Source organism: Balaenoptera acutorostrata, chromosome 20, assembly GCF_949987535.1.
Source record: "Balaenoptera acutorostrata chromosome 20, mBalAcu1.1, whole genome shotgun sequence".
Classification (NCBI taxonomy): domain Eukaryota; kingdom Metazoa; phylum Chordata; class Mammalia; order Artiodactyla; family Balaenopteridae; genus Balaenoptera; species Balaenoptera acutorostrata.
Genome location: NC_080083.1, coordinates 42,121,656 through 42,148,297, shown reverse-complemented (window position 1 = coordinate 42,148,297; position 26,642 = coordinate 42,121,656). Strand labels below are relative to the sequence as shown.

Genomic DNA, 26,642 nt, shown 5'->3' with positions numbered 1-26,642 from the left:
CCTCTCCCCATCCCAGTGGGGTCTGTGTCCTTCCCAGAGTCTCTGCCATTCCCACAGGCCCTCCGTTCTGAGCAGCAGAGCTGGAAGAATCTGGATAGGCCCACTGTTTTGTTCACTTACCTGCCCCCCACCACCCCTTCCCCCACCCGAAGGCCACACCCCTATACTTCCTTCTCCCAAGGCCAGGCCTTTCCTGCGTCTATCCAAACCCAGCTCCAGGAAACGTGCAGGAAGAGACTCCCTTCCGGTCTGGAGAGCAGCTGGGGAGGTGAGGGGGGGGGGATGAGGGAGGACTCTTTGCTGTGGCTCCTGCAAGAAGGAAGGGGGTGCCACCCAGGAGCCCTTAATTTTCCCTTTCCTCATGCCTCAGTTTCCTCCCAGGGCCTGGGAATAGGAGCTCTGATCTGACCAACAGGAGTCCATCCTTAAGGACCTGAGGATTGAGGGCGAAGGCAGTGGGGGCTTCCTCTACTAGACTCGCCACAGGACTTCCCCTCCAGGTCCTTGGCCCTCATCCTACATTGTCCTGGACCCTGGGTGGGTGTGGCCTACAGCCTGGCCACACACTGCCCCCTGGTGTCCACTAAAGCTAACAACCAGAAGATGGACGTGGCCTGGAAGAAGCTCAAAACTGAACCCTGTGGTCAGAGACCTGTCATTCCCATAGCAACCACTAGTTCTTCACTGGATGCTTCTGTTAGCTTCTTGAGCCATACTTATGCTCCCTTTCCCACTTCTTAGGGACATACCTAAGCGACCCACCATTTCTGTATATGGACACTCCTATATGTTCCCTGGATGGTGAGGCCCAGTTCTCCCCATGGAAACTTCACCTCCAGTTCTCCCTGGGACAAACCTGCCAGGTCATCAAAAACGTCTAGAGAATAACTTGGTTCTTCAAAAAAACACCTGTTTATTCCTTGTGGCACCTGGCACCTCTTTAGGAACTCTCCTTGTTGAAATGTAAGCCTCCCTGAGTACATGCATATCTACTTCCTGGGACATGCCTGTCTATTCCACAGATATATACCTATATGCTTCTAGAACATATCTGTTTATTCTCTGAGACACACTTCTCCTCTCAGGACACATCTGTCTCTCTAGAGACATACCTATTCCCTAGGACATTTAGAGTTTTCACCAGAGAGAAATCTTTGCTCTATTTCCATGAATGCATCTGTCTTCTCCAAGGATATATCTATGCTCTTTTGGACCCATATTTGCCTTCATGCGTTTTACTAATATACATCAAAGGCATGTTGGTGTAAGACACTGTATATTGCATGTTGTGTTGGGAAGATAAGTTAGATAAGGCTTGGTTTCTGCTTTCAATGGCTTTCATCTAGTAGGGGAGCCGACATGTACACAAATAAACAAAAACAGTGGAGTGTGTGATGAGAGTCATGCAAGGGATGCAAGCCAAATGTTTTCTGAGTGCAAAGGAAGGAGGGGCCCATTTAGCTAAGGTGCAATCACAGGAGGTGAGATCACAGGAGGGTGACTGTGGAGTTGGCACCTCACTAGGCCTTAGATGGAGTACATTCCCCTATGGGAGAGAATCGAAAGGGAGGTGAATTAGAAAATTATTGCAATAATCCAGGTTTGAGAGAACAAGGGCATAGACCAAAGGAGTGGTGAATGGGGAAATGGAAAATAATTAAAAAGTAGGGAACTTCCCTGGTGGCGCAGTGGTTAAGAATACTCCTGCCAATGTGGGGGACACGGGTTCGAGCCCTGGTCGGGGAAGATCCCACATGCCGTGGAGCAACTAAGCCCGTGCGCCACAACTACTGAGCCTGCACTCTAGAGCCCGCGTGCTACAACTACTGAAGACCACGTGCCTAGAGCCCGTGCTCCGCAACAAGGGAAGCCACCTCAATGAGAAGCCCGTGCACCGCAACAAAGAGTAGCCCCCAGTCGCCGCAACTAGAGAAAGCCCATGCGTGGCAACAAAGACCCAACGCAGCCAAAAATAAAATATAAATAAATTAATTAAACAAAAAAGAAGTGAGCAGGAAAAAAAAGCAATTAAAAAAATAAAAATTAGGAAAGGTTATTAAAAATAGGGGAAGGATTTGGATATGAAGGTGAAATAGAGGAGCGGTTAGAGCTGACTCTGGCTTTGAACCTGGGTGCCATTAGAAGGAGAAGCTGGCCTGAAGAAAATGGTGTATAATATGAATAACAATGGAACAAGCTGTTATGTACTGTAGAGAGTTAGAAATGGGAGTGGTGGTGGTGCTGCTAGTGGTAGAAAAGGGTTGGAGCTAGAAATATAGGGTTAGGAGTCCCCTGCACAGAAATGCCATGTGAAGCCATGAAAGGGATGAGAGTTCCTGGAGAAAAAGTGTACTGAAAAAGGCTAAGGTCCTTTAGGAAACACACATGTAAACAATGAGGACAAAAGAAGACAAAGGGAAAGATCAAAGAGATAGCAGAACAAGGATAAAGCAGTGCCATGGAAGCAAAGGAGATGGTACCCTTTGAGAGAACTTTTTGTTTTTTTTGATGTGTACCATTTTTAAAGTTTATTGAATTTGTCACAATACTGCTTCTGTTTTATGTTTTGGTTTTTTGGCCACGAGGCATGTCAGATCTTAGCTCCCCAACCAGGGATCGAACCCACACCCCCTGCACTGGAAGGCGAAGTCCCAACCACTGGACCACCAGGGAAGCCCCAAGAGAACATAATCTATTGAATGGTTCATTCATTCATTCATTCAACAAATATTTGTTGGGCACTTCTGTGGACCAGGAACTGTACACAGTAAAGGATGGACTTTGGTGGGGGAGATGTTAGAGATCAGACAGGAAATTGAGAGGGTGGTAGAGTCAAGGAAACTACATATTTTCAAGTAGGGATGACGTCAGCATGTTTGTAGACGAGAGGAGCCAGGGGAAAGGGAAAGAGGGAATATGATACACAGAGAAGTCCTGGAGGAAACTGGAAAGGAGAGGCAATCAGCTGCCAAAGGGTTGACCTTGTAAAGGAAGAGTGATACTTATTCCTTTGAGTCCAAAAGGAAGGAGTAAAAGTGAGAGAAATTTTTGAGAGATGAATCCAGTGTGATGACAGAGAGGAAAGATTAAGAGGTTCACATGCATGGCCTCAATCTCATAAAAATAGAAGGGAAGGGCATTCTGCAGAGATGGAGGAGATGGGAACAGGTGGAATGGCATGATGAGTGTGGAAAAGTTTGAAGAGTTACCTTGAGGGATGTCACAGGGAGCCAATAAAAGACAAAGCATCACTGGGCTGCACTGATTGCCCGGCAATGAGGTCAGTCAGGGAATCTGGGGTTCAGTCAGCAGGTTCCGGTGAATTTTTTTTTTTTTCAGTAATACTCCTGGGCCCAGGCGTGAAAAAAAGAAGGTGGGGGTGGGGTGGGGAGGTGGGCAGGGATCAACGACTCTGGTTTGGAAACTGAGCAGCAGGTAGGCAGGCAAGGGGACAGAATTGAGTAGTCTAGGCTGGGGAAGGAGTCAGATAAGACCAAAAGGGGTCCAGGGACTTGAGGCTAGAAAGGTGAGGACGTGGGAGAGGTGAGAGAGAGGTGGCTGTGCTCAAATACGGCAGCCCTGAATAATGGAAGCAGAGCCATTTCCAGCGATAAAAGCTACAAATGAGCTCCTGGGGAATGATGGAGTCGAACGACACAGGAATTGAGGGCAACTGCGAGGGATTGAAGTTAAATGACACAACTGTTAATATTGAAAGAAGCCTAGTATAGTGGAAACAAGCCTAGGCTGGGTTCTGGAGACCTGGGTTCTATTTGCTGTTCTACTAACTGTGCCCACTTTGGGGGAGTGACTGCCCTTCTCTGGGGTGGAATCAGAAGACTTCTCAGGGCCCTTTCTGCTCTAGACGGTAAGGATTTGGGGATAATAGCAAGGGACGGGTTGACGAGGACGATCCCTCCCGTTGGGCCGCCCCTCTCCCCAGAGGAGCCCGGAACCTTTCTGCTGTGCTTTCTGCCCGGACGTGCCGGAGAGGAGACCGGAAGTCCTTTGCCGGCGGGTTCCGGGTTTCCTGGGCTACTACGATGGCGATGAGTTTCGAGTGGCCGTGGCAGTATCGCTTCCCGCCCTTCTTTACGTGAGGCTCAGACCCCGAGAAGCCCCGCTGGGCCTCCCTTCCCTCCCTCGGACCCCGGGCTCAGCACTGATGCTTCAAATGGGGAGGGGGAGAACGGATCCGGTCGCCGCCACCCTCAGTCCCTCACTTTCTCCCGGGAACGCGCCTCTGGCAAGTGCTGCCGCTCGCCCTCTCACTTCCTCTAATTCTGCGCCCCACCCGCTTCACCCGGCAGGTTGCAGCCGAACGTGGACACTCGGCAGAAGCAGCTGGCCGCCTGGTGCTCGCTAGTCCTGTCCTTCTGTCGCCTGCACAAACAGTCCAGCATGACGGTGATGGAAGCTCAGGAGAGCCCGCTCTTCAACAACGTGAAGCTACAGCGTATCCTCCCTCAGGCTCTTCCACACCCCACACACATGCACTTCCACACTTTCCCACATGCCCAGACTTCACACTCCTCTTCACCCACAGAAGGCAGGTTCCCACCCCAATTGGCCTTGGGAAAGAGCCAGACTGTGTAGCTGACATCCATTGTACCAACAACTCCAACCCGAATGTAGCACCAAGCCCTCTTGTCCGCGGCAGTAATGAGTACCCAGGTGTCATTCAGATCTTAGAATTTCTGCCCTGAAGCCAAGTACCAAGTTTTTCAACCTGAGCCTTTTTGACTCGTTGAAACTTTTGTCCTCTGTATGAGGCTCAAACTCTGGCATTACCTTTAGTAATTTTCTCTGCCTACTCTCCCTGTCCCAGGAAGTAAGGGTTGTTTTCTTTTGCTGCCTGATTCATCCCTAAAATATCTAGAGAATGGCTGGAGGAAGGAGAGAGGACAGAGGGTGAGAAATGATAGTACCTTTCATTCTCTAAAGCTCTTCCTTTTAATTACACTAGTTTCTCTTTACCTTCCTCCCCCCAATATGCAGAAAATGCTAGTTTATATCCTGTTGGGGCATTGCACGTCATTGTGTGTAGGTGGGAGAAGAAGGGTAGTTTGTAGCATGAGCCTGGCTCTGAGAAATTTTATCCCACCCAGTTCATTCCATTAATACCATTCCCTTAACCTTAAACCAGGGAAGCTGCCCGTGGAATCAATCCAGGTTGTATTAGAGGAACTGAGGAAGAAAGGTGGGTTCAGTTCCCCAGATTCCTTATTTTTCATCCTAGTTGGGTTTTCCTGAGGGGAGATTAGCATAAGTCTTTTCTTTCTTTCTTTTTTTTTTAAACCCTTCAGTGGCTTTTTTTTTTTTAATTAATTAGTTAATTTTTATTTTTGGCTGCGTTGAGTCTGTTGCTGCGCGGGGGCTTTCTCTAGTTGTGGCGAGCAGGGGCTACTCTTCGTTGCGGTGCGCGGGCTTCTCATTGTGGTGGCTTCTCTTGTTGCAGAGCACGGGCTCTAGGTGCGCAGGCTTCAGTGGTTGTGGCTCGCGGGCTTTGTTGCTCCGCGGCATGTGGGATCTTCCCGGACCAGGGCTTGAACCCGTGTCCCCTGCATTGGCAGGCGGATTCTCAACCACTGCGCCACAAGCGAAGCCCCCACAAGTCTTTTCTTTTAAGAACTTTTTTTTTTTTCCTCTCCTGGCTTGGAGCCCAGAGTTTTCTCTAGAATAGCTCAATTCCCTGGGTTCTTTTCCCCCATTGGTATACAAAATTGAAATCTCTCCATCTGTGCCCCAAGACCTGAAGAGGAGAATGGATGCCTTGCAGATAGTAATAGTAAAACAATTCTTGAATTTCTCTTTCTGAAAGCTGAATCTCTTACACTCTCTTCCACCTTGGTTTTTGCCTCATTGTCTCTTCTTAGAGCATGGTGCTTTCATAAGTATCTGTTTTGCAGGGAACCTCGAGTGGTTGGATAAGAACAAGTCTAGCTTCCTGATCATGTGGCGGAGGCCAGAAGAATGGGGGAAGCTCATCTATCAGTGGGTGAGACTATTCTGACGCAGTGACCCATGGCAAAGGAGAATGAATCTGTGCTCAGCAAATGCCTGGTGTTTTCAGATCCAGACTGAGCAGAGTGGGAGGGGGCAGAAAGAGGAAGTGTAGGTCTTCCAGGCAAGCCTCTTTCAATGACTCAATTTCCCTGGCTGGAAAGAACTTTCCTTTTTTTGCCTGTAGGAGGCCAGAGGCTATGTGAGGCCATGTTTGGAGAATGCAGTACTGGAAACCACGAGTACTATTGTTGGCTGGAGCCTCTGGCCACAGGAGATAAATGGAGAAAGGAAGGGAAAAAAAACACAAAAACCTGGAGCCCCTCCCCCATTACATCCTTATGGGGCTGTCCACAATATAAATGAGACTTTCTGAACAGTGTGGGTGTGGGGACAGACTCTCTCCCCTGCATTCCCTGTCACCACCAGCCCTAAACATTCCCAAGGGAGAGAGGAGGGGAAGAAGCATCAACAACCCAAATATAACAAACACACACCACCCATTCTTGAACAGGAAAACAACCAGAATGAGAGGTCACTCCTCAGACACGTGAAGGCCTGTGGTTTAGTGGTTCCAAGCATGTGTGTACATGTATAAATATAGCACCTGTAGGGTTTGTGGGTTTTAGGCCACTCCTCTGCTGAGGTGACAGCTCTCATTTGGGAATAAGTATCATTCCTGGGTCAGAGAGGTAGAGCTGGTGAGTTTACCTTCTCCCAGGAAATTCCTGGTTCTTATTCAGTCCCTGTTTTCTGTGTCCATAGGTTTCCAGGAGTGGCCAGAACAACTCCGTGTTCACCTTATACGAACTGACCAATGGGGAAGACACAGAGGATGAGGGTAATGCTTTTCCCTTTCTCCCCAGTTTTGTTATCTGAATCCTCCTCCGTCTAGATAATTTTTGTTTACTTGACATTCAGATTTCCCATTTTTCTGCCTCTAAATTCCAAATACTAAATAATACAAAGGTTCTTAACCCATGTCCAAGATTTCCATAAACCACCTGAATTCACATGCAGAGAACCCACAGATTTTGTTTGTGGGGGTGTATGTGCATTTTTCTCGGCATAGAGTCCATACTATAAGATTTTGAAGGGCATCTGTGACCCATGAAAAGTTAAGAATTATCGGTAGAGATGCCGAATGAGGAACTAGGGTAGGAGATTAAGCCTGAAATTTCATTCCTTGCTAACTCAGGCTTTCTTTCACCCTTTATTCTTATGGAGGGCTCAAGATCTGTGGTTGTCAGCTGAAGGGATTGGGCCAACACCCCCAACCCCACCCCCTGCCCTTTAGAATACTATGGTTTCTGGCCAGACAAGGATTTGTATACTGTTTGATTTTTACATAGTGTAAATACTCTTCTCAGCTCTTTTATCTCTGACTTCATATTCTGATCCCCAGGATCACCAAAAGTACCAATCTGAGCTGGGGAAAAAGGGGCACCTCCCCTTTCTGCCAGGCCTGGCTGCCCCAACAGAGTTTACAGCTCTTGGCTTTCCCCCCCCCTTTCCTGCAGGCCTCTGCTTGCTACTCCCACCATCATGCCATGACTTCAGTGCTGCAGCCTTGCCCAGCCCACCGCTCAGGCCAGGCAAAGCTGGAGGCTTCCTCAGAAAGCAAGCTCCCTGACTCAAGAGCTGGGCCCCCGCAGGGGGTGAGGTGTGCAAGCCTGTTAGGGCTTGCCTCCTGCCTCTCACATCTCCCTGCAGTATCTTGCCATATCTCCAGATACTCAGCTGGCCCTTGGCTCCCAGCCTTGTTCCTTTTCACTAGGAAAGGGCAGATATCTGTGCTGGACCTTAACAGTCTCCTGGCCAGAGGCATGGCTATACCTCTTTGTGTTAGAACAGGTCCTCCCAATGGGTACAGATGCAGTTAGGGTCAGCGTACAGTGACAAGGGACTTGACCTCCCTACACTTGATTGTCAGGGCCCCTTCTTTGTGGCCCACAAGCAAACGGTGTTACTCTTGTATATCAGACACTAATGGGCGGGGGGGTTAGTGCGAGGGTGCGTGTGGGTTGAGTCTGACAGAAGAAATAGGAAGGGGGAATAAGTATGAACTCTCATTTCATGTTGACTCAGGCTTTCTTCCACTCCTTACTCCTAAGGAATACCCAGGAAGGGTGGGTGGGGGCAGCTGTAGCAGTACAGCTGTCCTGGAAAGTTCTCAGTTTCCAGCTGGGCTGCTCCTCTCAGAGGCCTTGAGCCCCAAGGAGCTGAGTGTCCCTGACTACCCATCTCTCCCTGTCCAGAGTTCCACGGGCTGGATGAGGCAACCCTACTGCGGGCTCTGCAGGCCCTACAGCAGGAGCACAAGGCCGAGATCATCACTGTCAGCGATGGCCGAGGCGTCAAGTTCTTCTAGCAGAAACCTGTCTCCCTTTACTTCTTACCTCCCACCCTTCCAGGGCTTTCAAAGGGAGACAGACCAAGTGTCCCCACAGACTGGATCCGTGACTCCACCAGACTCCAAAGGGCTGCAGTCCAGGGGTGGGTTTCCCACTTATCCCATGTGTCTGTCCCTGGGATAGGGTGAGGCTGAGGTGCCAGGGAAAAAAGATGTGCTGCTCCCTGCCTCACCTCCTCTCGTGAGCTGGGGTCTGTAAACCTAAACACAAACTTCATTTGTGTCACACTCGTAAGTACATACACACATGCACCTGCACAAGCTTCTGTTTCTTCCCCCTCCCACCCCTTCAGCTGCTGCTGCTGCCTCCTCTCTCAGGCTGGTGCTGGATCTTTCCTAGGGGATGGGCGAAGCCCTGGCTGCAGGCAGCCTTTCAGGCAATGTGAAGATAGGAGGCCCAGGAAGGGGCCTGGCAATGAGAGGTGGGGCCGGACACTGATTTATGATATTAAAAAGCTTAACCCTACTGCCTGCTGCTGCCGTTATTACTGGAGTGGGCAAAGGGAGGGCTGTGAAGTGTTAACCCCCTGAGTGAATCCCAGCCTAGGAGAGGGGAGAGAAGGCCTATGGCCTTTGAAAAGGTCCTCTCGTGCTGGCGGGCTCCAGTGAGTCTGTGGTTTTACATCTGCTGGGTGGGCTGTGCGGGGGAGTGCCGATGGCACACAGCTTGGGGACAGACTGCTTTCTGTCTCTAAAATGGAGTAGCTTAATGACTTCCCCCTCCCTCACCATCTCCCTGTGGAAGTCCTGAACTACTCTGAAGCCCCTCCCTCCATCCATCTGCTCTGGGTGGGGTAGTTGAGGCCAAGGGGAGCTGAGGGGGGAGTAAACCGGATATGGACTTCGGTTTATTAGAAACTTTGGCAAACAGAGGGGGAGGAAGGAGAGCCCACATAGCAAAAACAGCCACTCTGGCCAGGATGCGGTCAAGGTGGGGAGGTGGAGAGGATGGGTGACCTGGTCCTTGGTTTGGGGGAGGGGCTGGCTTTGGGGTGCACACACCCATCCCTGTGCAGCCTGGAGGGACTGCGACGTTGGAGAAAACCAGATCTTTCCATTGACCTCTGTATTGTCGGCCTGGGGCCATTCCGGACGATTAGGAGGGGGTGGCGCTACCTTATCTGGGTCGTGCAGGCTGGTGGTAGCCTCCTCTTCACCACCCCCCTTTCTAGGGCCGGGGAGCCGCGGTCACTTTTCATCTCCCTGTCCCAGTACCGTGCTCCCCCAGACAGGTTTAAGCACTCGTAGTACGGGAGGACACACCGCCGCCTCGCACCCGGCTCCGGCTTCGGAATGAGACTGAGGGCGGGTGCTTCGAGAGGCCGGGGGGAGGAGGGCCAGCGGCCGGGGGCGGGGCGGTGGCCGAGGTGAGGGGCTGCGCCACGGGCTCCACTGCGCTCGCAGCTCCAAGGGGGCGGCTCGGGGGGGGGGGGGTAGGGCGGGGCGGGGGCGGGGCGGGGGCGGGGCTGCGGGGCAGGCGACCCTGGGCTGGGGCCCCAGTAGCTCAGCCGGAGCGCTGTGCACCCAGCCAGTGCTTCAGTCAGGCCGCCTCCTTTCCAGCCGCCCGGCTTACCGCCCTGCGGCGCCCGGCCCTTCCTCATGCTGGCACCCCCGGCCCCAGAGACCGAGGTCCCTATGTCCCAGGCGGAGGCCGACCTGGCCGTGCGGCCCCCGCCGCCTCTTGGCGCGGTGGGGCCGCCCCGCCTCGGGCCCCCTCGCCGGGCGCGCCGCTTCTCCGGGAAGGCTGAGCCCCGGCCGCGCTCCTCCCGTCTCAGCCGCCGCAGCTCAGTCGACTTGGGGCTGCTGAGCTCTTGGTCCCAGCCAACCTCACCCGTTCCGGAGCCCCCTGCTCCTCCGGACTCCGCTGGTTCCGGCCCCGCAATGAGTCCACCGCCTAGCTCTGAAGAGCCCACTGAGGGCACGTGGACCGCGGGCGCCCCGGTGAAGGCCGCAGACTCCGAGCGTCCGGAACTCGCGGGCTCCGCAGGAGGGTCGGGGTCCCGGGAACCGCCGAGGATCACCGAGGCGGCGGCCCGGGAGCGGCGGCGGGAGCAGGAGGAAAAGGAGGACACGGAAACTCAGGCTGTGGCAACGTCCCCGGACGGCCGATACCTCAAGTTTGACATCGAGATTGGACGTGGCTCGTTCAAGACGGTGTATCGAGGGCTGGACACCGACACCACGGTGGAGGTGGCCTGGTGTGAGCTGCAGGTGCGGCTGGGAGCCCCCTCGGTGACGCCACGGGATGGGACCCTTTGGAGGTCTTGGGATGGGAGACCCAGGGGACAGCAGCAAGAGGGATGTATTTTTCCAGTCAAATATCCAGACACTCTTGTCCCCCTTGTTCTGATGATCCATGGACCTGGCTGATTCCGGGCTGCAGAAGGAGAAACTGAGGCAGGTGGTGTATGGTGGCTCCCCTATGGATTTAGACATTCTCACTTTACGGGCTCTATACTCAACCCTGAGAGGTGGAAAATAGGATGGGAAATTGGGTAGGGAGCCAGTTCAGACCTGAGGGGTGGTTGGCCTCACCACTTTCCTGCAGTGGTTACCTACTATCTCTTCCCTTCCTCTCCCTTCCCCCTAAGTCCTGAGACCCTCAGTGTGACCCTGATCTTCCTGCTCCCTCACTCTGGATCTTTGCAGATTAGGAGGCTGGAATGATGGAGGCCAGCAGCTGAGGCAGGGTCCTCTCCACTTCCAGATGATTTAGGGCTATTGTGGCAGGATGGGGCCCTCGCACGCCCCTTCTGAAGCAGTCAGACTTCTGGACTTCTCCACAGCTGGGGGAGGGAAGACAGGGAGCTCCAACCCTGGCCTGAGTCCAGTCCTGCTCCTCATCCCGCTGCCTACCTGAGCTCTCCTTTCTCAGATCCAAAGGTGCTGAACCCCATAGGCTTTAGGGGTATGCTGGTTTGAAGGACCTTCTTCCCATAGGGGAAGAACCCAGTTAAGTCTGAGCTAGCAGCTTTGGATTCAGACTAGGAGGACAGGGCCTGGGGGAAGGGTCCTCCCCTCCAGCCCTGGCACTGGGCTTGCCCCTTGCGCCTGCCAGTGCTACGCCCCAGGCTCTAAGCCAGGCAAGGCAAGGCGGCCAAACTGGGGTGGGGGGGGGGATGGAGGAGGGAGATGGAGGAGGGAGATGGGGGAGGCGAGACAGCCATGGGGCAGGGGGCAGTCTCCTGGCACCTGGTCCTGGATCCTTTGTCTCTTTCTCTGTACCTCCCTCTGCAGCCCTCCTGCCTCCTGCCTGGATCTAGCAGTTCCCAGTTTCTGAGGCCAATCCCCTTGCCGGCCCCAATTCTCTGCCTGCCGTCTGCCTGCTGCCCGCCTGCTGCCTGCCCGCTGCCAGCCCCTGGGCGTCCCCTCCCACCCCACGGCCGGCCTGGGCGGCTACAAAGGCGCTATTGACTTCAGGGCTCCTGGACAGGGCTGCATAAAAGCGCTTGTGTCCAGGAGGGGGTCCAGGGGGCGGCCCCAGGCCCATGGCGGGTGTGTCCTTGGAGCAGCCCAGGGGGGCACACCGGGAATTAGGGATCTACAATCGGTGGACAAATGATCCCACCCACCCAGCCCCATCCGTTGGCTCCTACCCTCACTTCTCCCTCAGCCCTGCCCCGTGTGCTCCCATCCCCCCCTCTCCGTGGGGGTCCTGGGCCTGATGTGACTGTGACCCCCACCCCCTACCCCACAGACTCGGAAACTGTCTCGAGCGGAGCGGCAGCGATTCTCGGAGGAGGTGGAGATGCTCAAGGGGCTGCAGCACCCCAACATCGTCCGCTTCTACGACTCGTGGAAGTCGGTGCTGAGGGGCCAGGTTTGCATCGTGCTGGTCACCGAACTCATGACCTCGGGCACGCTCAAGACGTGAGCTCTGCGCCTGGTGGTGGGAGTTGGTGGGAGGACTGGTGGTGGGAGGTCTCCACTGCTTCTGGAGGAGCCCAGCCTCCTCAAACGCTGCAGGCAGGTCCAAAACCAGGCTCACTATCTCTCATCCTCCTCTCTTGAGCGTCTGGAGGCCTCAGCTGCCCCCTAAGGAGTCTTCCCCCACGCTGCCTCTCTCCTCTGCAAGCTATCCTATCTTCCTGCAGCCTGCAGAGATCTGGCACTGTCACTTCTTTCCTTAAAATCCTTTCGAGTTTTCCCACTGCCCTCAGGATAAAGTCCACACTCTCTAAGGACTGCTCACAAAGTCCTTATAGGATCCAGCCTGCGTTCCAGACAAACCAAATTCCCAGCAGCTCCTCGCACCCTACCCCATCACTTGCTGTCTCCGTGCCTTTGAGCACGGGTGTCCCTTCTGCCTGGAAAGTCTTCATCCCTTCCCATTTTCACCCTTGAACGCCTACTCAGCCTTCAAGACTCAACATAAAAGTTATTTCCTCTCTGAAGCCCTCCCCCACGCCCGGGGCAGTTAGTTATCCCTTCTGGCGCTTCCACAGCACCTTGGGGGCGGCCCTGTCTGTGCATTTACCGCCCGACCTCCGTTTTGTAACCTCCTGTCTACCTACCACACCCCCGACTGCGTTTCTGCTTGAGGACTGGCGGCGGTCTAGGTTAGGAGAGGCTGGCAAAAGATGCGTAGGCGGGGGAGTGGGTGGGGCTACGGGGAACTTCCCAGTGGTGGTCTCCCTCCCCAGCCTATGTGTCCCCCACCAAGACCGTGGCTATGCGCCCTCCCCCAGATACCTGAGGCGGTTCCGCGAGATGAAGCCCCGAGTCCTTCAGCGCTGGAGCCGCCAAATCCTTCGGGGGCTTCATTTCCTACACTCCCGGGTACCCCCCATCCTGCATCGGGATCTCAAGTGTGACAACGTCTTTATCACGGGCCCTACAGGCTCCGTTAAGATTGGGGACCTGGGCCTGGCCACGCTCAAACGCGCCTCCTTCGCCAAGAGCGTCATCGGTGCGTCCCTCCCGGGGGTCCTTGCCATTCTTGCCCTCCTCATGTCAGGAGAAAGCCTGGGGACCCTCTCCCCCTAGCAGTGTCTTTCGGGATCCATGGAGGTAGAAGCCCACAGGGAAGATGGGGAGACCTATGGCATTCCCTCTTCCCCACACCCCTCCCCCAATCCCCCACCCTCACACACACAGGACGGGGAGGGGTCGGTCACTTGCACTCCAGAACTGCCTAGCCTTTTGTACGCTCAAGGGGAGGGACGAAGCCATAAAGGAGGCACTGCAGCCTGATACCTGCTGTGGATCCTACAGGGACCCCGGAGTTCATGGCCCCGGAGATGTACGAGGAAAAATACGATGAGGCTGTGGACGTGTACGCGTTTGGCATGTGCATGCTGGAGATGGCTACCTCGGAGTACCCTTACTCTGAGTGCCAGAATGCCGCGCAAATCTACCGCAAGGTCACTTCGGTGAGAGGGGGCAGGGAGGAGAGGGAATTACAGGTCCCCTTTACACTTTTCCTGCTCCAGCCACCCCGCGGTCAGTGCCCTTTCCCTTAATGAAAACAGGCTGGACAAAAAGACGCCCTGGTGAACGCTGAAGGATATTGGATGCACACAAGGCCCCTCCAATACAAGCTATTTAGAATAATGTCGTGTGTAGCGCTCTCTAGAGCTTACAAACGATTTCACATCCAATCGATGTGAAATCCTTCCTGCTGCCCCGCGGGGTGAGCAGGGCAAATGTTCTGCCCTGCGTTTTACAAATGAGGACACTGGCTCAGCGAGAGACTTGTTCAAGGTCACACTGTCGATACGTGGGGGGACTGGGATTTGAAATCACATCTTCTAGTAGCAGTCGCGGTGCTTTTGCCTCTGCACGCCCTGCTGCCTCGGGCAGGGGCGGTGCGTAAAGCAGAGAGCTGGGGCGCAGAGGGCGGGAGGCCTCATGCAACCCCATTCCTCAGGGCACAAAGCCGAACAGCTTCTACAAGGTGAAGATGCCCGAGGTGAAGGAGATTATTGAAGGCTGCATCCGCACGGATAAGAACGAGAGGTGGGTGGAGGGGGCAGGATGGGGGTGGGGGCGGTTGGGGGGCGGGCGGCGGTGGGGCTCGGCTCACGGTGGCGCCGCCCTCAGGTTCACCATCCAGGACCTTCTGGCTCACGCCTTCTTCCGCGAGGAGCGCGGCGTCCACGTGGAGCTGGCGGAGGAGGACGACGGAGAGAAGCCGGACCTCAAGCTCTGGCTGCGCATGGAGGACGCGCGGAGAGGGGGGCGCCGCCGGGACAACCAGGCCATTGAGTTCTTGTTCCAGCTGGGCCGGGACGCAGCCGAGGAGGTGGCGCAGGAGATGGTGAGCGGAGGACAGACTGCCTGCCCTGCGGCTGGGCATGTGAGGGGCGTTTGGACTTGGACGTCGACTGGAGGGGCCAGTGCCTCGCTGGAGTGGTGCCTGGGTGGTGGGAGGGGGGCTCAACCCAGCCCTCTCGGCATCTCCTGCAAGGGTCACCCTGCAGCTCCGGCCTTAACGCACCCCACCCGCATGCACACCTAGTGTTCTCCACAAGCTGGAGATTTCCTTTTCCAGCCTTGGGTCCTTCCACCTCCCTGTTTTACTTTCTGCTGATCCGATTTTCCTGAAATGCCCTTCTCTCCAGCTTATCTATTTTTCCCTTTTTCATCCCCCATCCCCCCCATGTCTTTTTCTCCATCTTCCTTCATGCTCAGAACCATCCATTTCAGAAAGCCTGTCCCCTCTAGAGTCAAAATTAAATGTTTTTTTTCCCACTTCAGCAGGTCCTCCATTACTGGAGGGGCCCCCATTGGTCTTGTTTTATACCAGGATACATTCCTGTCTTTCTCTTCCACTAGACTATAAAGTCCTGGGGGCAGGGACTGTGTGTATTGGTTTTTCTATCCCTGACGGTGCTTAGCACGTGGTGGGAGCTTGTTAATCACCCACATCTGTACACAGCTTAGAGCCCTTTCCCATGCATTCGATGGTTGTTACCAACCCTGCATGGAGTGACTTTATCCCGATTTATTGATGAGGAAATAAAAGCTCAGAGAGGTTGAATATCTTGTACAAGGTCCCAAGCAAGTAAGTGGCAGAACTGACTCAGGTTGTTCAGATTTTAGGTCAGATCACCCTGCCCCACCGCCTTTACATGCCCAGCGGAGCTTGCTATTGAAATGAATAAGGACATGATGAACAGAAGCTGGTGGACCAGGAGAGGCATATATGGGAGACAGAAGACGTGGGGCTGGTCTTGGAACGCCTGAGGGGGGAAGGGAAAGAGTATGAAATTCTTGATAGAAAAATGCAGTTGAAAGGGTGGGGATCATCTCTTGGTGGGTCTGGGTCAGGAACCTGAGAATGTGTTTGAAATATGGCATAGGAGCGGGTCTCTGAAGCATAGCTCAAACCTGACCTGAGATCGGATCCTGATCCATTACATACAGAGGTTCTTGATCTTGACACTACTAACATCTTTGTTTGGGAGACTGTACTGTGCATTGTAGGATATTGGGGCATCTACTCAGTAGATGCCAGTGGTACCTACCCCTAAGTTGTGACAACTAAAAATGTCTCCAGATATTGCCAAGTGTCCCCCCCAGCCCCCAAGAGCAATTGACTTACTGTATAACCATGAACTGGTCACTTAGTTTACTTATTTCTAAAATGGGGCTGATAAGACCTACCTCAGAAGGTTGCTGGAAGGATTTAATGTTGATAATGTGAAGAGCTGCCAGTTAATGGACACAGTGGGTAATCAATAAATGTTGGTTCCCTTTCTCCCATGTCCTGGAGGCCTCAAGAAGGTGTCATGATGGGTCTTTGTTGGGGGAGGGGGAATCTCATCTCAAACTGTGTTCCTCACCCTCCCAACTCCAGGTGGCCCTGGGTTTAGTGTGCGAAGCTGATTACCAGCCAGTGGCCCGTGCAGTGCGTGAACGGGTTGCTGCCATCCAGCGAAAGCGTGAGAAGCTGCGCAAAGCGAAGGAGTTGGAGGCCTTCCCCCCAGCGCCAGGGCCTCTACCAGCAGCTGTCCCCATGACTCCTGCTCCCTCCAGTATCTTCCCCCCTGAACCCGAGGAGCCAGAGGCAGACCAGCACCAGCCCTTCCTCTTCCGCCATGCCAGCTACTCATCTACCACCTGTAAGTCACCTCTGACCTTGGGACTCAGGTCCCAGAACCCTTGGCCTCTGCCCCCTACCCAGAAGTTCAAGCCAACAGCATTGTCACTTACCCGGCCTTCCACATCTAGCCATAGCTCCTTCTGGGAAAGAACTCTGCCACAGCTCCAGGCCCCTCCTTGCTCAGGCAGCCTCCCTCCTTGGCCGCCACTCCCCTTTATTTCCACTTTTTGATCCCCTCCCTCCCCACCAGCGGATTGCGAGACTGATGGCTACCTCAGCTCCTCCGGCTTCCTGGATGCCTCAGACCCTGCCCTTCAGCCCCCTAGGGGCGTGCCATCCAGCCCCGCTGAGTCCCATCTCTGCCTGCCCTCGGTGAGAGGGGGTCACATGGGGGGCTCCCAGCCATTCCAATCCTATGACCTATCTCCCATCCTGTAAAACCCAAACCCCTGACATGGCCCCGTGTCCTTGGAAATCCACCCCTCTTGTCCTCTTCTTAATTCCCTCTACCAAGTACCCCAGCACCCTTGACACCATCTCCCTGGAGTCCAGCATTTATCCTCCCCTGACCTCATGAACCCATATCCTATTTCAGGCTTTTGCCCTATCCATTCCACGTTCTGGCCCTGGCAATGACTTTTCCCCTGGAGACAGGTAAGTTCTGGTCTGAGTTGGGGTGTTAGGGTGAAATATATGGAGCTCTGGGCTCCCAGTGTCCACTCTGACACTCCTGTCTTCTTTTCCTTTTTTTCCAGCTATGCCTCAGATGCAGCATCAGGCCTTAGTGACATGGGAGAAGGGATGGAACGGATGAGGAGACCCCCAGGGAAAAACCTCCGGCGCAGACCCCGATCCCGGCTTCGGGTCACAAGTGTAAGGAAGGGGCACAGGTGTTGGGGAATAAGCTACAGGGCCTGGAGGGAACTGTCAGAGGGATAGGGGAAGTCAGCCAGAAAAGGGAAGAAGCAGTGTGCTACTGGTACCCAAGAGTCAGCCAGTCATGTTTTTAATACAAGACTATGGGGGCAGAATCTGCCTCTCTCCAGTTGCAGTCTGGCCACTGTCATTTGGTTGGAGTGGGGTGGGGACACGTGATGAAGACAGAGAGCTTGACCTCCTCCCTCTGCTGACTTTTGACTCTGAAGGTCTCAGACCAGAATGACAGAGTGGTTGAGTGCCAGCTACAGACGCACAACAGCAAGATGGTGACCTTCCGATTTGATCTGGATGGGGACAGCCCGGAAGAGATTGCAGCTGCCATGGTGAGGGGGAGAGAGATGAAGACAGAGTCTTTGGATCTGGGACAAGAGTCTCCTTCCTGATGTCCCCTGTTACTGAACTCCCCCACCCACCCACCCCATCCAACAGCAAGGGTTTTAAAGCTGGTTGGCCCTCAGCACAGTGACACTGAAGACATCTCTGCCCTTGTTTTGGGGGAGGTTTCTGTTTATCCAGTGAGGTTTGGATCCTCAGCTGGAACAATTTGAGACTAACATAGGGTGTACATAAGTGCAGTGAAGTGCACGCTAGACACGTGATACTGTGGCTGTAAGTAAAGGATGGGTTGAGGGCAGCAGGGGAAGAGGTAGGACTTACGTGAGGTCTTGACAGATGGGTCAGAATGGCAGTGAAGAGTGGCAAGGGCATGTCCAGTGGAGGTACGGCAAAGGAAAGGCATGGAAATAGGGAGTGACTTGAAATATGGGGCCAGGAGGGCTTCATGAGGAGACTTTGTCATTGGAAGAGTTCCTATAGGAAGCAACAAGGTCCTACTGTGTAGCACAGAGAACTATATTCAGTGTCCTGTAATAAACCATAATGGAAAAGAATATGAAAAAAAAGAATGTGTATATATGTATAACTGAATCACTTTGCTGTACAGCAAAAATTAACACAACATTGTAAATCAACTATGCTTCAATTTTTAAAAAATCCAAAAAGAAAAGGGTTCCTGTAGGAGAGTTGTGGAAGTGAGGTTGAGCCCAGATCATAGACAGTCTTAAGAGTTAGAGTGTAACATGGTGAGAATAGGTTTTAAGAAGACTGTTCTGCTGTGGGATGTGGGAGAGGGTTGGGGGTAGGGAATCCAGTTGGCAGGTGGATACAAGAAGCTGGATGTGGTCCAAGGAGAGAATGGATTATGGGGGAGGAGGAAGAAAAGGGGTGAATCTGAGGGTCATTTTGGGAAAATAAATTACTCTGTAATCCAGTAATCTATTGACATGGTACAGTGTACATAGTAGATGGTCAATAAATATTTGCTGAGTTGATACGAGAGGGAGTTAGCGAGAGGGGATATCAAGGGCGAGTTGTAGCTTAGAGGAACTAATGGCAATAGGCCATCAAAGGAGAGAGGAAGTTAGAAAATGAAAGTAGGCTTGGTTTTTTTTTAGGGATCATGATGAGCTTGAATGACAGAGAGACAGGCAAGATAAGATCCTCTCGGAGAGAATACGAGTCAGGGCTGGAGAGAGCAGTGGATCTGGGAGTCTCAGCAGAGTTGAGCGTGAGAGAAGGTGGGCCTGCAAAGCCTGAGGCATAGAGGTTTGTCTTGGTGGATACCCCCAGTTTTGGAATGGGGGTGGGGGTGGGGATAGGTCATCGAAGGACAGAGATGGAGCCTGAGAGGTAGGAGGAGCTCCGGAAGATGTTACTAAAAACTGAGTAAGGAGATTGTTTCAAGGAGGCATAGGGTGAAGCCTGAGGCAAGACCACACTGGCTTTTGTCAGGAGGAGGTCTTTGTGGGAGACCAGTTTCAGTGGAGTGGGGGCAGTGGATGCCAGCCTCTGGGATGAAAGAGGGAAGGGAATGGAAGACACGTCAGACTTCAGGAACTCTCTCTAAAGCTTCTCCTCCATCATGTCATTCAGCTTGTGTCGGGGACAAAGACAAACTATCACCTGGTGTGCAGGCTTATCAACTTCTGTCAAGCCACTCAACCCTTCAAGAATCTTTCCTCCAGCCACACTGGTTTCTGAATGGTCCTCTGAAGAGGCCTGGGTGCCTTTCAGCTTCTGGCTCCATCTCCTCGGGGGTCTCGCCCTGGGTGCTTTCTCTACTGGGCTTTCAAGCCCCACTCAGATCCCACACAGCCAAAGGGACCCTGTCCCTGAACCCAGGGTCCATTGCCCTCTTTTCTCTCCTTCCCAGCCCACCCTCCACTCCTCTGCAGCAGAATTCTCCTGAGACTTAGATCTCCTCTTGTTGCTTTTTTGCCCCCAAATCTGTAGAGGCTACCTGTGGTTACAGAGTAACGTCCAAACTCTGGAGCACGGCCTTTAAAATTCACAGCACTCTCAGCTATACTCCAGTCTTCGCTATTTTGTGAATGTGCTGTGAATGTGCTGTGCCCTTTCCTGCCTCAGAACAGCGTGGAACAGAGGAAAGGGTGGACTTTCACGTAAGACCTGCGTTCAAACTTCAGCTCTGTTATCTACTGATTTGGCAAACTTGGGCAAGTTTCTTAACCTCTCGGAACTTCATCAGTAAAACGCAGGGGATAATACTTATTTTGCAAAGATGTTCTGATGTAACATATAATTTATGCGAAGTGATACAGCATGTACAAGAAGTGAAATGATGATAAAAGTATGGGAAGTGTCCACACATGGTAGGTCCTCAATAAAGGGTTGCTTTTCTTACTCATCCTTCAAGCCTCAGCTGTGGAGCCATCCCAGCTTCCCCCTATCCCCTGAGGTGGTATGAACTGCTTTCTTCTTGGAATGGAATTTTTAAAAATTGTGTTAAAAAACGCATAACATAAAATGTACCATCTTAACCATTTTCAAGTATACAGTTCAGTAGTGTTAAGTATATTCACACTGTTGGGCAACAGATCTCTGGAACCTTTTTATCTTGCAAATCTGAATCTCTACCCATTAAACAGCAGCGTTCCTTTTCCCCTTCTGGGAATAGCATTTTTATCTCTACGCCGATCAAAAACGCCTTACCTGCCATGGGCTGACTTGCAGTCTATTGAGTTATGTATGTGTGTGTCTCTTCCACTAGATTTTGGGCTTCTTCAGGACCAGGACCTTGTTTCATACTTCCCTGTTCCCTCAAAGAACCTAGCAAATGCCTGGCACACAGTATGTGCTCAGTAAGCATTTGCGGACTTGAATGTTACATTTACCATTTATTGCCTTATTTTTACTTAACTTTGTGGGGCTGTGTGTGTATGTGGATCTGTGGGGCATACTTTATAAACCCTATGAGAGAAGGAATTGTGTCCAAAAGCATGTGAGGCAACAGTGTAAAGAACTCAGACTTTGGTTTTAGACAGGTCTGGGTGCAAATCCCCTGATCTTGGGCAGACTGAACTTCACCTCGTTGAGCATTGGTTAGCATAACTCTGAAGTGGCTGTGTTAATGTAGACCCCAGAAAGCTGTTGTTGGTGTTAAATGTGATAAGATATGTAAAGATCTGGTATATACATGCACGCTGTGAATGTTACCTCCTTTTCTCTAAGCTGTATTTCTCCTTACGCCACACAGTGCCTGGCACACAATGGATGCTTACTAAATACTTGTTTTAGGTTGGTGGTGAGCACAAGCGGTGGGGTGAAGGGTTGGTTTTTAAAGACTGGGGCCGGGAGAGAGGGATGAGTGGAATAACAGAGCCCTCCTTCCCCTTCCTGCTGACTCTCGCCAGGTGTATAACGAGTTCATTCTGCCCTCGGAGCGAGCTGGATTCCTGAACCGGATTCGGGAGATTATCCAGCGAGTGGAGACCCTGTTGAAGAGAGATACTGGCCCTGTGGAGGCTGCTGAAGACCCCCTGGGCCCCCAGGTCAGACCCCTCTGGGCACCTCTAGGGGGAAGGGACTCTGCTCCAGGTTTCATTAGTCTCTGCACTTACCAGTCCCCTTGGATCTAACTTGTCTTCATCTCTGGGACCCCAAAACAATGGCTCTTCCCCCATTTGAAATCTGATGAAAGCCACAGACTCTTGTTCTAGAAAAATGTGTTCAATGCATACTTTTAGCTCATTATTTTGAAACAATTTCAGACTTACAGAGGGGACTTCCCTGGTGGTCCAGTGGTTAAGACTCCACACTTCCAATGCAGGGGGCGCGGGTTTGATCCCTGGTTGGGGAACTAAGATTCCCACATGCCTTGCGGTGCGGCCAAAAATAAATAAAATTTCAGACTTACAGAGAAGTTGCAAAAATTGAACAAAGAATTCCTAGATACTCTGCCTAGATTTGCCAGTTGTGTTTTGCCACATGAGCTTTACCATTCTCTCTTCCTCTCTCCCCTATCTGTGTGTGTGCATGCATTTTTGGGGGGAACCATTTAAGTAAGATGCAGACATCATGCCCCTTTACCACTACATATTTCTCAAATACAGTTTTTTAAAAATATTTATTTATTTATTTATTTATTTATTTGGCTGCACCAGTCTTAGTTGTGGCACGCAGGATCTTCGTTGTAGCATGCAGGATCCTAGTTGCGGCATGCGGGATCTAGTTCCCTGACCAGGGATCAAACCCGGGCCCCCTTCATTGGGAGCGCGGAATCTTAACCACTGGACCACCAGGGAAGTCCCTCAAATACACTTTTGAATCCCTTGAAACTCATCTGTGGACTCCTAGAGGTTCATGAGTCCTAAGACTCAGCTCTTCCCACTGTGACATTTCTCTCTCTCAGGAGGAGCCAGCACCATTGCCTGCCCTCCCAGGGTACCCCCCAGACCCATCCAGTGGTATGTACTACATTCTGTCCCTACGCATCCCAACCCCTGGGGTTGCTCCTGGGAAGGGCATAGGGAATGGAGGACTGGAATCTCAACATCCGCTCCCTTCCCAGCAGAGTTCCAGAGCAGCACCCTAGAGCAGAGGAGCTGGGCAGCCTTCTCCGCCTCCCCATCCTCTCCTGGAACCCCCTCGTCTCCTGGAAACCCCTTTTCTCCTGGATCCCCTGCTTTCCCAAGTGCCATCTTCCCCATCACTTCTCCCCCATGTCATCCCAGCTCCTCCTCATTCTCTCCAATTTCTCCCCAGGTCCCCTCAGATCTCTCTCCACACCCCCCCAGCTCCTCACTTCCATTCTCCCCCAGTGCATCCCAGTTTCCAGTCCCATCTGCTCAGTTTCCACTGAATTCTCCCCTCCCCAGTTGTTCCCAGGTTACTCTTGCTCCTGCCTCCTTTCCCCCCTGTCCCTCTGCTTCTCCCCTCCCCTCCACCACAGCAGCCCCTCTGCTCTCTCTGGCTAGTGCGTTCTCACTGGCTGTGATGACTGTGGCTCAGTCCCTGCTGTCCCCCTCCCCTGGGCTCCTGTCCCAGTCTCCTCCAGCTCCTCCTGGTCCCCTACCCAGCCTGCCCCCTCCAGCTCCCCTTGCTCCTTGTGGCCAGGAGAGGCCTTCACCTCTGACAGCTGAGATGGAGAGTGAGGTGAGTAGGAACCAAGAGGGATGATTGCGGGGTGTGTGTGTGGGGTCCATTCTGGATCATTTCTCTACTCATGGATCCACACTTTTTAGGCCTCTCCAAATCTTGGTTGGCCACTCCTGGGTGAAGCCAGACTGGCTCCCATCTCTGAAGGTGAGGCCTCTGACCACTGACCTTCCCCTGCCTGTTATCCTCAGTCACTTTTTTTTTTTTAATAAATAAATTTATTTATTTGTTTATTTATTTATTTATGGCTGTGTTGGGTCTTCGTTGCTACGCACAGGCTTTTCTCTAGTTGCGTCGAGCGGGGGCTACTCTTCGTTGTGGCACACGGGCTTCTCATTGTGGTGGCTTCCCTTGTTGCAGAGCACGGGCTCTAGGCGTGCAGGCTTCAGTAGTTGTGGCGTGCAGGCTCAGCAGTTGTGGCTCGTGGGCTCTAGAACGCAGGCTCAGTAGTTGTGGCACATGGGCTCAGTTGCTCCGTGGCATGTGGGATCTTCCCGGACCAGGGCTTGAACCTGTGTCCCCCTGCATTGGCAGGCGGCAGATTCTTAACCACTGCGCCACCAGGGAAGTCCCTCAGTCACTTTATATCCTGCCACTGATTTCTCTTCCTTCTTCCATGACTCCTTCCTTGTCTCACTACAGAGGGAAAGCCCCAGCTTGTTGGGCGCTTCCAAGTGACTTCATCCAAGGAACCAGCTGAGCCTCTTCCCCTGCAACCGACATCCCCCACTCTCTCTGGCTCCCTGAAGGCTCCAACCCCTCAGCTGACCTCGGAGAGCTCAGACACGGAGGATAGTGCTGGAGGCGGGCCAGAGGCCAGGGAGGCTCTGGCTGAAAGTGACCGTGCAGCCGAGGGCCTGGGGGCTGGAGCCGAAGAGGAAGGGGACGATGGGAAGGAACCCAGAGTCGGGGGCAGCCCTCCCCCCCTGAGCCATCCCAGCCCAGTGTGGATGAACTACTCCTACAGCAGCCTGTGTCTGAGCAGTGAGGAATCAGAGAGCAGTGGGGAGGATGAGGAATTCTGGGCTGAGCTGCGGAGTCTTCGGCAGAAGTGAGTCTGGGGAGGATGGAGGTCAAGAGGTGGACTTGGGAGAGCAGTGTTTGGCTAGCCCTCTCACGCTCCTGATGTGTCCTCAGGCACTTGTCAGAGGTGGAGGCACTACAGACACTACAGAAACAGGAAATTGAGGACTTGTACAGCAGGCTCGGGAAGCAGCCCCCGCCGGGTATCGTGGCCCCTGCTGCTATGCTGTCTAGCCGCCAGCGCCGCCTCTCCAAGGGCAGCTTCCCCACCTCCCGGCGCAATAGCCTGCAGCGCTCTGAGCTCCTGGGCCCTGGTGAGACAGCAGTTGCCCCACTCCCATCTTTCTGGAGACCCGTCCCTAGTGATCTTTCTTTCAGGCCCTGGGGGTCTGCCCCTTAGTTTGGGGGGGACTAGCCCCCTCTCCCCATGGCCCCTTCCCTCACTCAGTGCTCTCCCTCCCCATCCTGCACCCAGGCATCATGCGAAGGAACTCCCTGAGTGGCAGCAGCACCGGCTCCCAGGAGCAGCGGGCGAGCAAGGGGGTGACATTCGCCAGGGATGTTGGCAGGATGGTGAGGGCGGGCCCAAGGGAGGGAGAGCCCAGGGAAAGATAACTGGCTGCAGCTTCACCCTCCTCCCACCCTGGAGGTTTCTTCAGTACTTTTTCTTTTCCCTCCAGTGAATTCCGAACAGAAGCCATGTGTCTCATCCACACCAGGGCCCACCGTGGAGCTTGTGCTCTCAGAATCTGCTGACCAACACAACTCTGCAAGGAAGACCTCAACACTGAGGGAGTAGGAGGCCCCAGGGGCATGGAGAGTGCCGTTCCATTATAGGGAAGAGCCAAACATGTGGGAACTGTTTGCTGTGTGTAGAAGGCATAAATTCTGCAGCCTACCATCCTCATCCCTGCCACCTCTCCAGCCAAGAGTGAACCACTAAGCAGTCCCACCCGAGCCCGGATGCTTCTAGAAGGCACACTCCCAGCTGGGCAGGAGGAGGGGGTGTTCTCACACCAGAATTAGTAGCAGCCAATAAAAATGCTGGAACCTAGAACCTGGTGAATTTGTATGTCGGGCCTTAGGAACTGGGGGTAAGGCAGGGGAGGATTTACAAGGAATTCCCGTTTCACAACGGGAGGCAGGGGTGGAGCACAGCCTTCTGGCTTCCTGCCAGCAGTTCATGAGGAAACTGCAAGGTCAATAATCCACCTGACCAAGCTAAGAGTCCACCCAGACCCCACCTTAGGCCTACACAAGCAGGCCCCAGTGGAAGTTAAAAGAATGAAAGCTGCTTGTCCCTCATCCTTCATCTACCTCTCTCTCTCTCGAGATGGGAAAAGGCAGTAAAGTTGGAGTAGTGTGTTCCTCAGGGTAGAGGACAGGAGAGTGAGTGACCTTCCTTCCCCCCAAGACCTGGTTCAGTCTCAAACAGCCCAGTGACCCACCACGATCTCTCCCTTAAATCAGGTGGAAAGATCTCATGGAAAAAGCAATTCTAGTTAAACATTTACGGCTCCCTGGGGCCATGCCACAGCTGCAGCTACTGCCTGTGGAGCGTTCCAGCGTGAAGTGTCAGCCCCAACACACTCATTGGACTCCGAGAGAGATGACTCAGTTTATTGCTCTCAACCTGACCCCATTTTTGCCACTTTAGGCTCCAACACTGCACAGAGCTGCCACCCTCACCCCCATTAAGAGCCCACCTCTTGTCCTCCACCCTCCCAGCCAGACCCTGAACGGGATAAACCACAAAGTCAGAAAGCTTGGGAAAAGCCAAGGTCAGATACCTCGAACAAGGAAACTAGGAAAAGGAGTCAGTGGCCACACACAGTGAGTGCGAGGTGGGCATGTTCCCTTGACAATGGCCAAATGCACAAACCCGTGGTTACTTGGGCTCTATCATCGTCCAAAGTTAGTAAGAAGGAAAGCAATGCTGTGAGCAGGCTTCCATTTCTACAGGGTCGTGGGGCATCATCCATCATGTGAAGGGACTCCAGCAGGTTGGAGATGCAGGATGCCCATCTGGATCAGTGTCCTGATGCCCTTTCCTGAGCTCGGGCTCGAGCAGCTTTGGCCTCATCTTCCAGCTCATCCAGGAAACGCTCCTGGGACACCGAGTAGAAGGTGTAACCATCTGGGGAGGTGGGTTCAGGAAACCACGTGGAAAATGCACATTCCCTTTTCCCAGACTTGCTCAGCCACCCTTGTTGATCTCTCATCCTCCCAAATCAGTGATTCGATCTTCTGCCCTCTGCTCTTCTGAGCCCTGACCCCGACTCCGTTATCATTAATAAATTATATTAAAAGAGCACCTTTAAAATGACAAAGTAAGGTACACTTAAACGCTTGACTCAGCGTTACAAGTAGCCAAGACTTTCACAGCTCGGGCTCTTTCTGCCACCCCCACACTGCACTCCTACACGCCTCTGCTGCCCTTCTCCTGCCCCCAAATGCGGTCTCCCTGAGTCTACAGTCCAGACGGATACAAATTGCTAACACCAGGGCCCCGATGCCCAGGCCGGTCACGATGTTCCGGGTCCGCCGCTGTGGCAGCATCTTCTGCCACTGGGCGAGCTGCACCTGCCGCATGAATTGTAGTTGCGCAGGAGTCAGCTTCTCCCGCGTCGGGTCGATGCGCTGGGCCAGGGGGGCCTTTCCGCTCTTAGCATCCAGAGGGTCTCCAGCTCCCGGCGCCGCCATGTTACCGCTCCGCCCTCCGCAGTTCCCGGGGCGCGGGGCTTGCTGGGAATAGCAGTC

The 26,642-nt window shown here is 53.2% G+C and overlaps 3 protein-coding genes across 5 annotated transcripts; 2 read left to right on the top strand and 1 right to left on the bottom strand.

The window, feature by feature from the left end:
* Window positions 1-3,992: 3,992 nt before the first annotated feature.
* On the top strand, window positions 3,993-8,882 carry VPS25 (vacuolar protein sorting 25 homolog). Its single transcript, XM_007177706.2, has 6 exons — window positions 3,993-4,096; window positions 4,311-4,456; window positions 5,147-5,200; window positions 5,910-5,998; window positions 6,769-6,844; window positions 8,262-8,882. Exons 1-6 carry the CDS (start codon window positions 4,044-4,046, stop codon window positions 8,372-8,374), a joined length of 531 nt encoding a protein of 176 aa, XP_007177768.1. The 5' UTR covers window positions 3,993-4,043; the 3' UTR covers window positions 8,375-8,882.
* A 1,101-nt stretch (window positions 8,883-9,983) lies between these two features.
* WNK4 (WNK lysine deficient protein kinase 4) lies at window positions 9,984-24,772 on the top strand. Of its 3 annotated transcripts, none has more exons than XM_007177709.3 (19): window positions 9,984-10,627; window positions 12,114-12,286; window positions 13,105-13,325; window positions 13,631-13,788; window positions 14,286-14,374; window positions 14,459-14,675; window positions 16,218-16,482; window positions 16,714-16,835; window positions 17,059-17,117; window positions 17,219-17,336; window positions 17,609-17,725; window positions 21,116-21,253; window positions 22,114-22,168; window positions 22,273-22,856; window positions 22,946-23,006; window positions 23,502-23,910; window positions 23,997-24,196; window positions 24,358-24,455; window positions 24,563-24,674. In XM_007177709.3, exons 1-19 carry the CDS (start codon window positions 10,016-10,018, stop codon window positions 24,563-24,565), a joined length of 3,699 nt encoding a protein of 1,232 aa, XP_007177771.2. In that variant the 5' UTR covers window positions 9,984-10,015; the 3' UTR covers window positions 24,566-24,674. The 3 variants fall into 3 exon arrangements, with proteins under 3 accessions (XP_007177771.2, XP_007177769.2, XP_007177772.2); XM_007177710.3 differs by lacking the exon at window positions 24,358-24,455 and adding an exon at window positions 11,654-11,911 and having other exon boundaries at window positions 10,488-10,627; window positions 24,563-24,772; XM_007177707.3 differs by lacking the exon at window positions 24,358-24,455 and having other exon boundaries at window positions 24,563-24,772.
* Window positions 24,773-25,486: 714 nt separating this feature from the next.
* Window positions 25,487-26,624, bottom strand: LOC103014269 (cytochrome c oxidase assembly factor 3 homolog, mitochondrial). The gene is made up of 2 exons (XM_007177766.2): window positions 26,372-26,624; window positions 25,487-26,019 (listed from the first exon to the last, which is right to left on the bottom strand). The coding sequence occupies exons 1-2, from the start codon at window positions 26,583-26,585 to the stop codon at window positions 25,913-25,915; spliced, it is 321 nt and encodes a 106-aa protein (XP_007177828.1). The 5' UTR covers window positions 26,586-26,624; the 3' UTR covers window positions 25,487-25,912.
* Window positions 26,625-26,642: the final 18 nt, after the last annotated feature.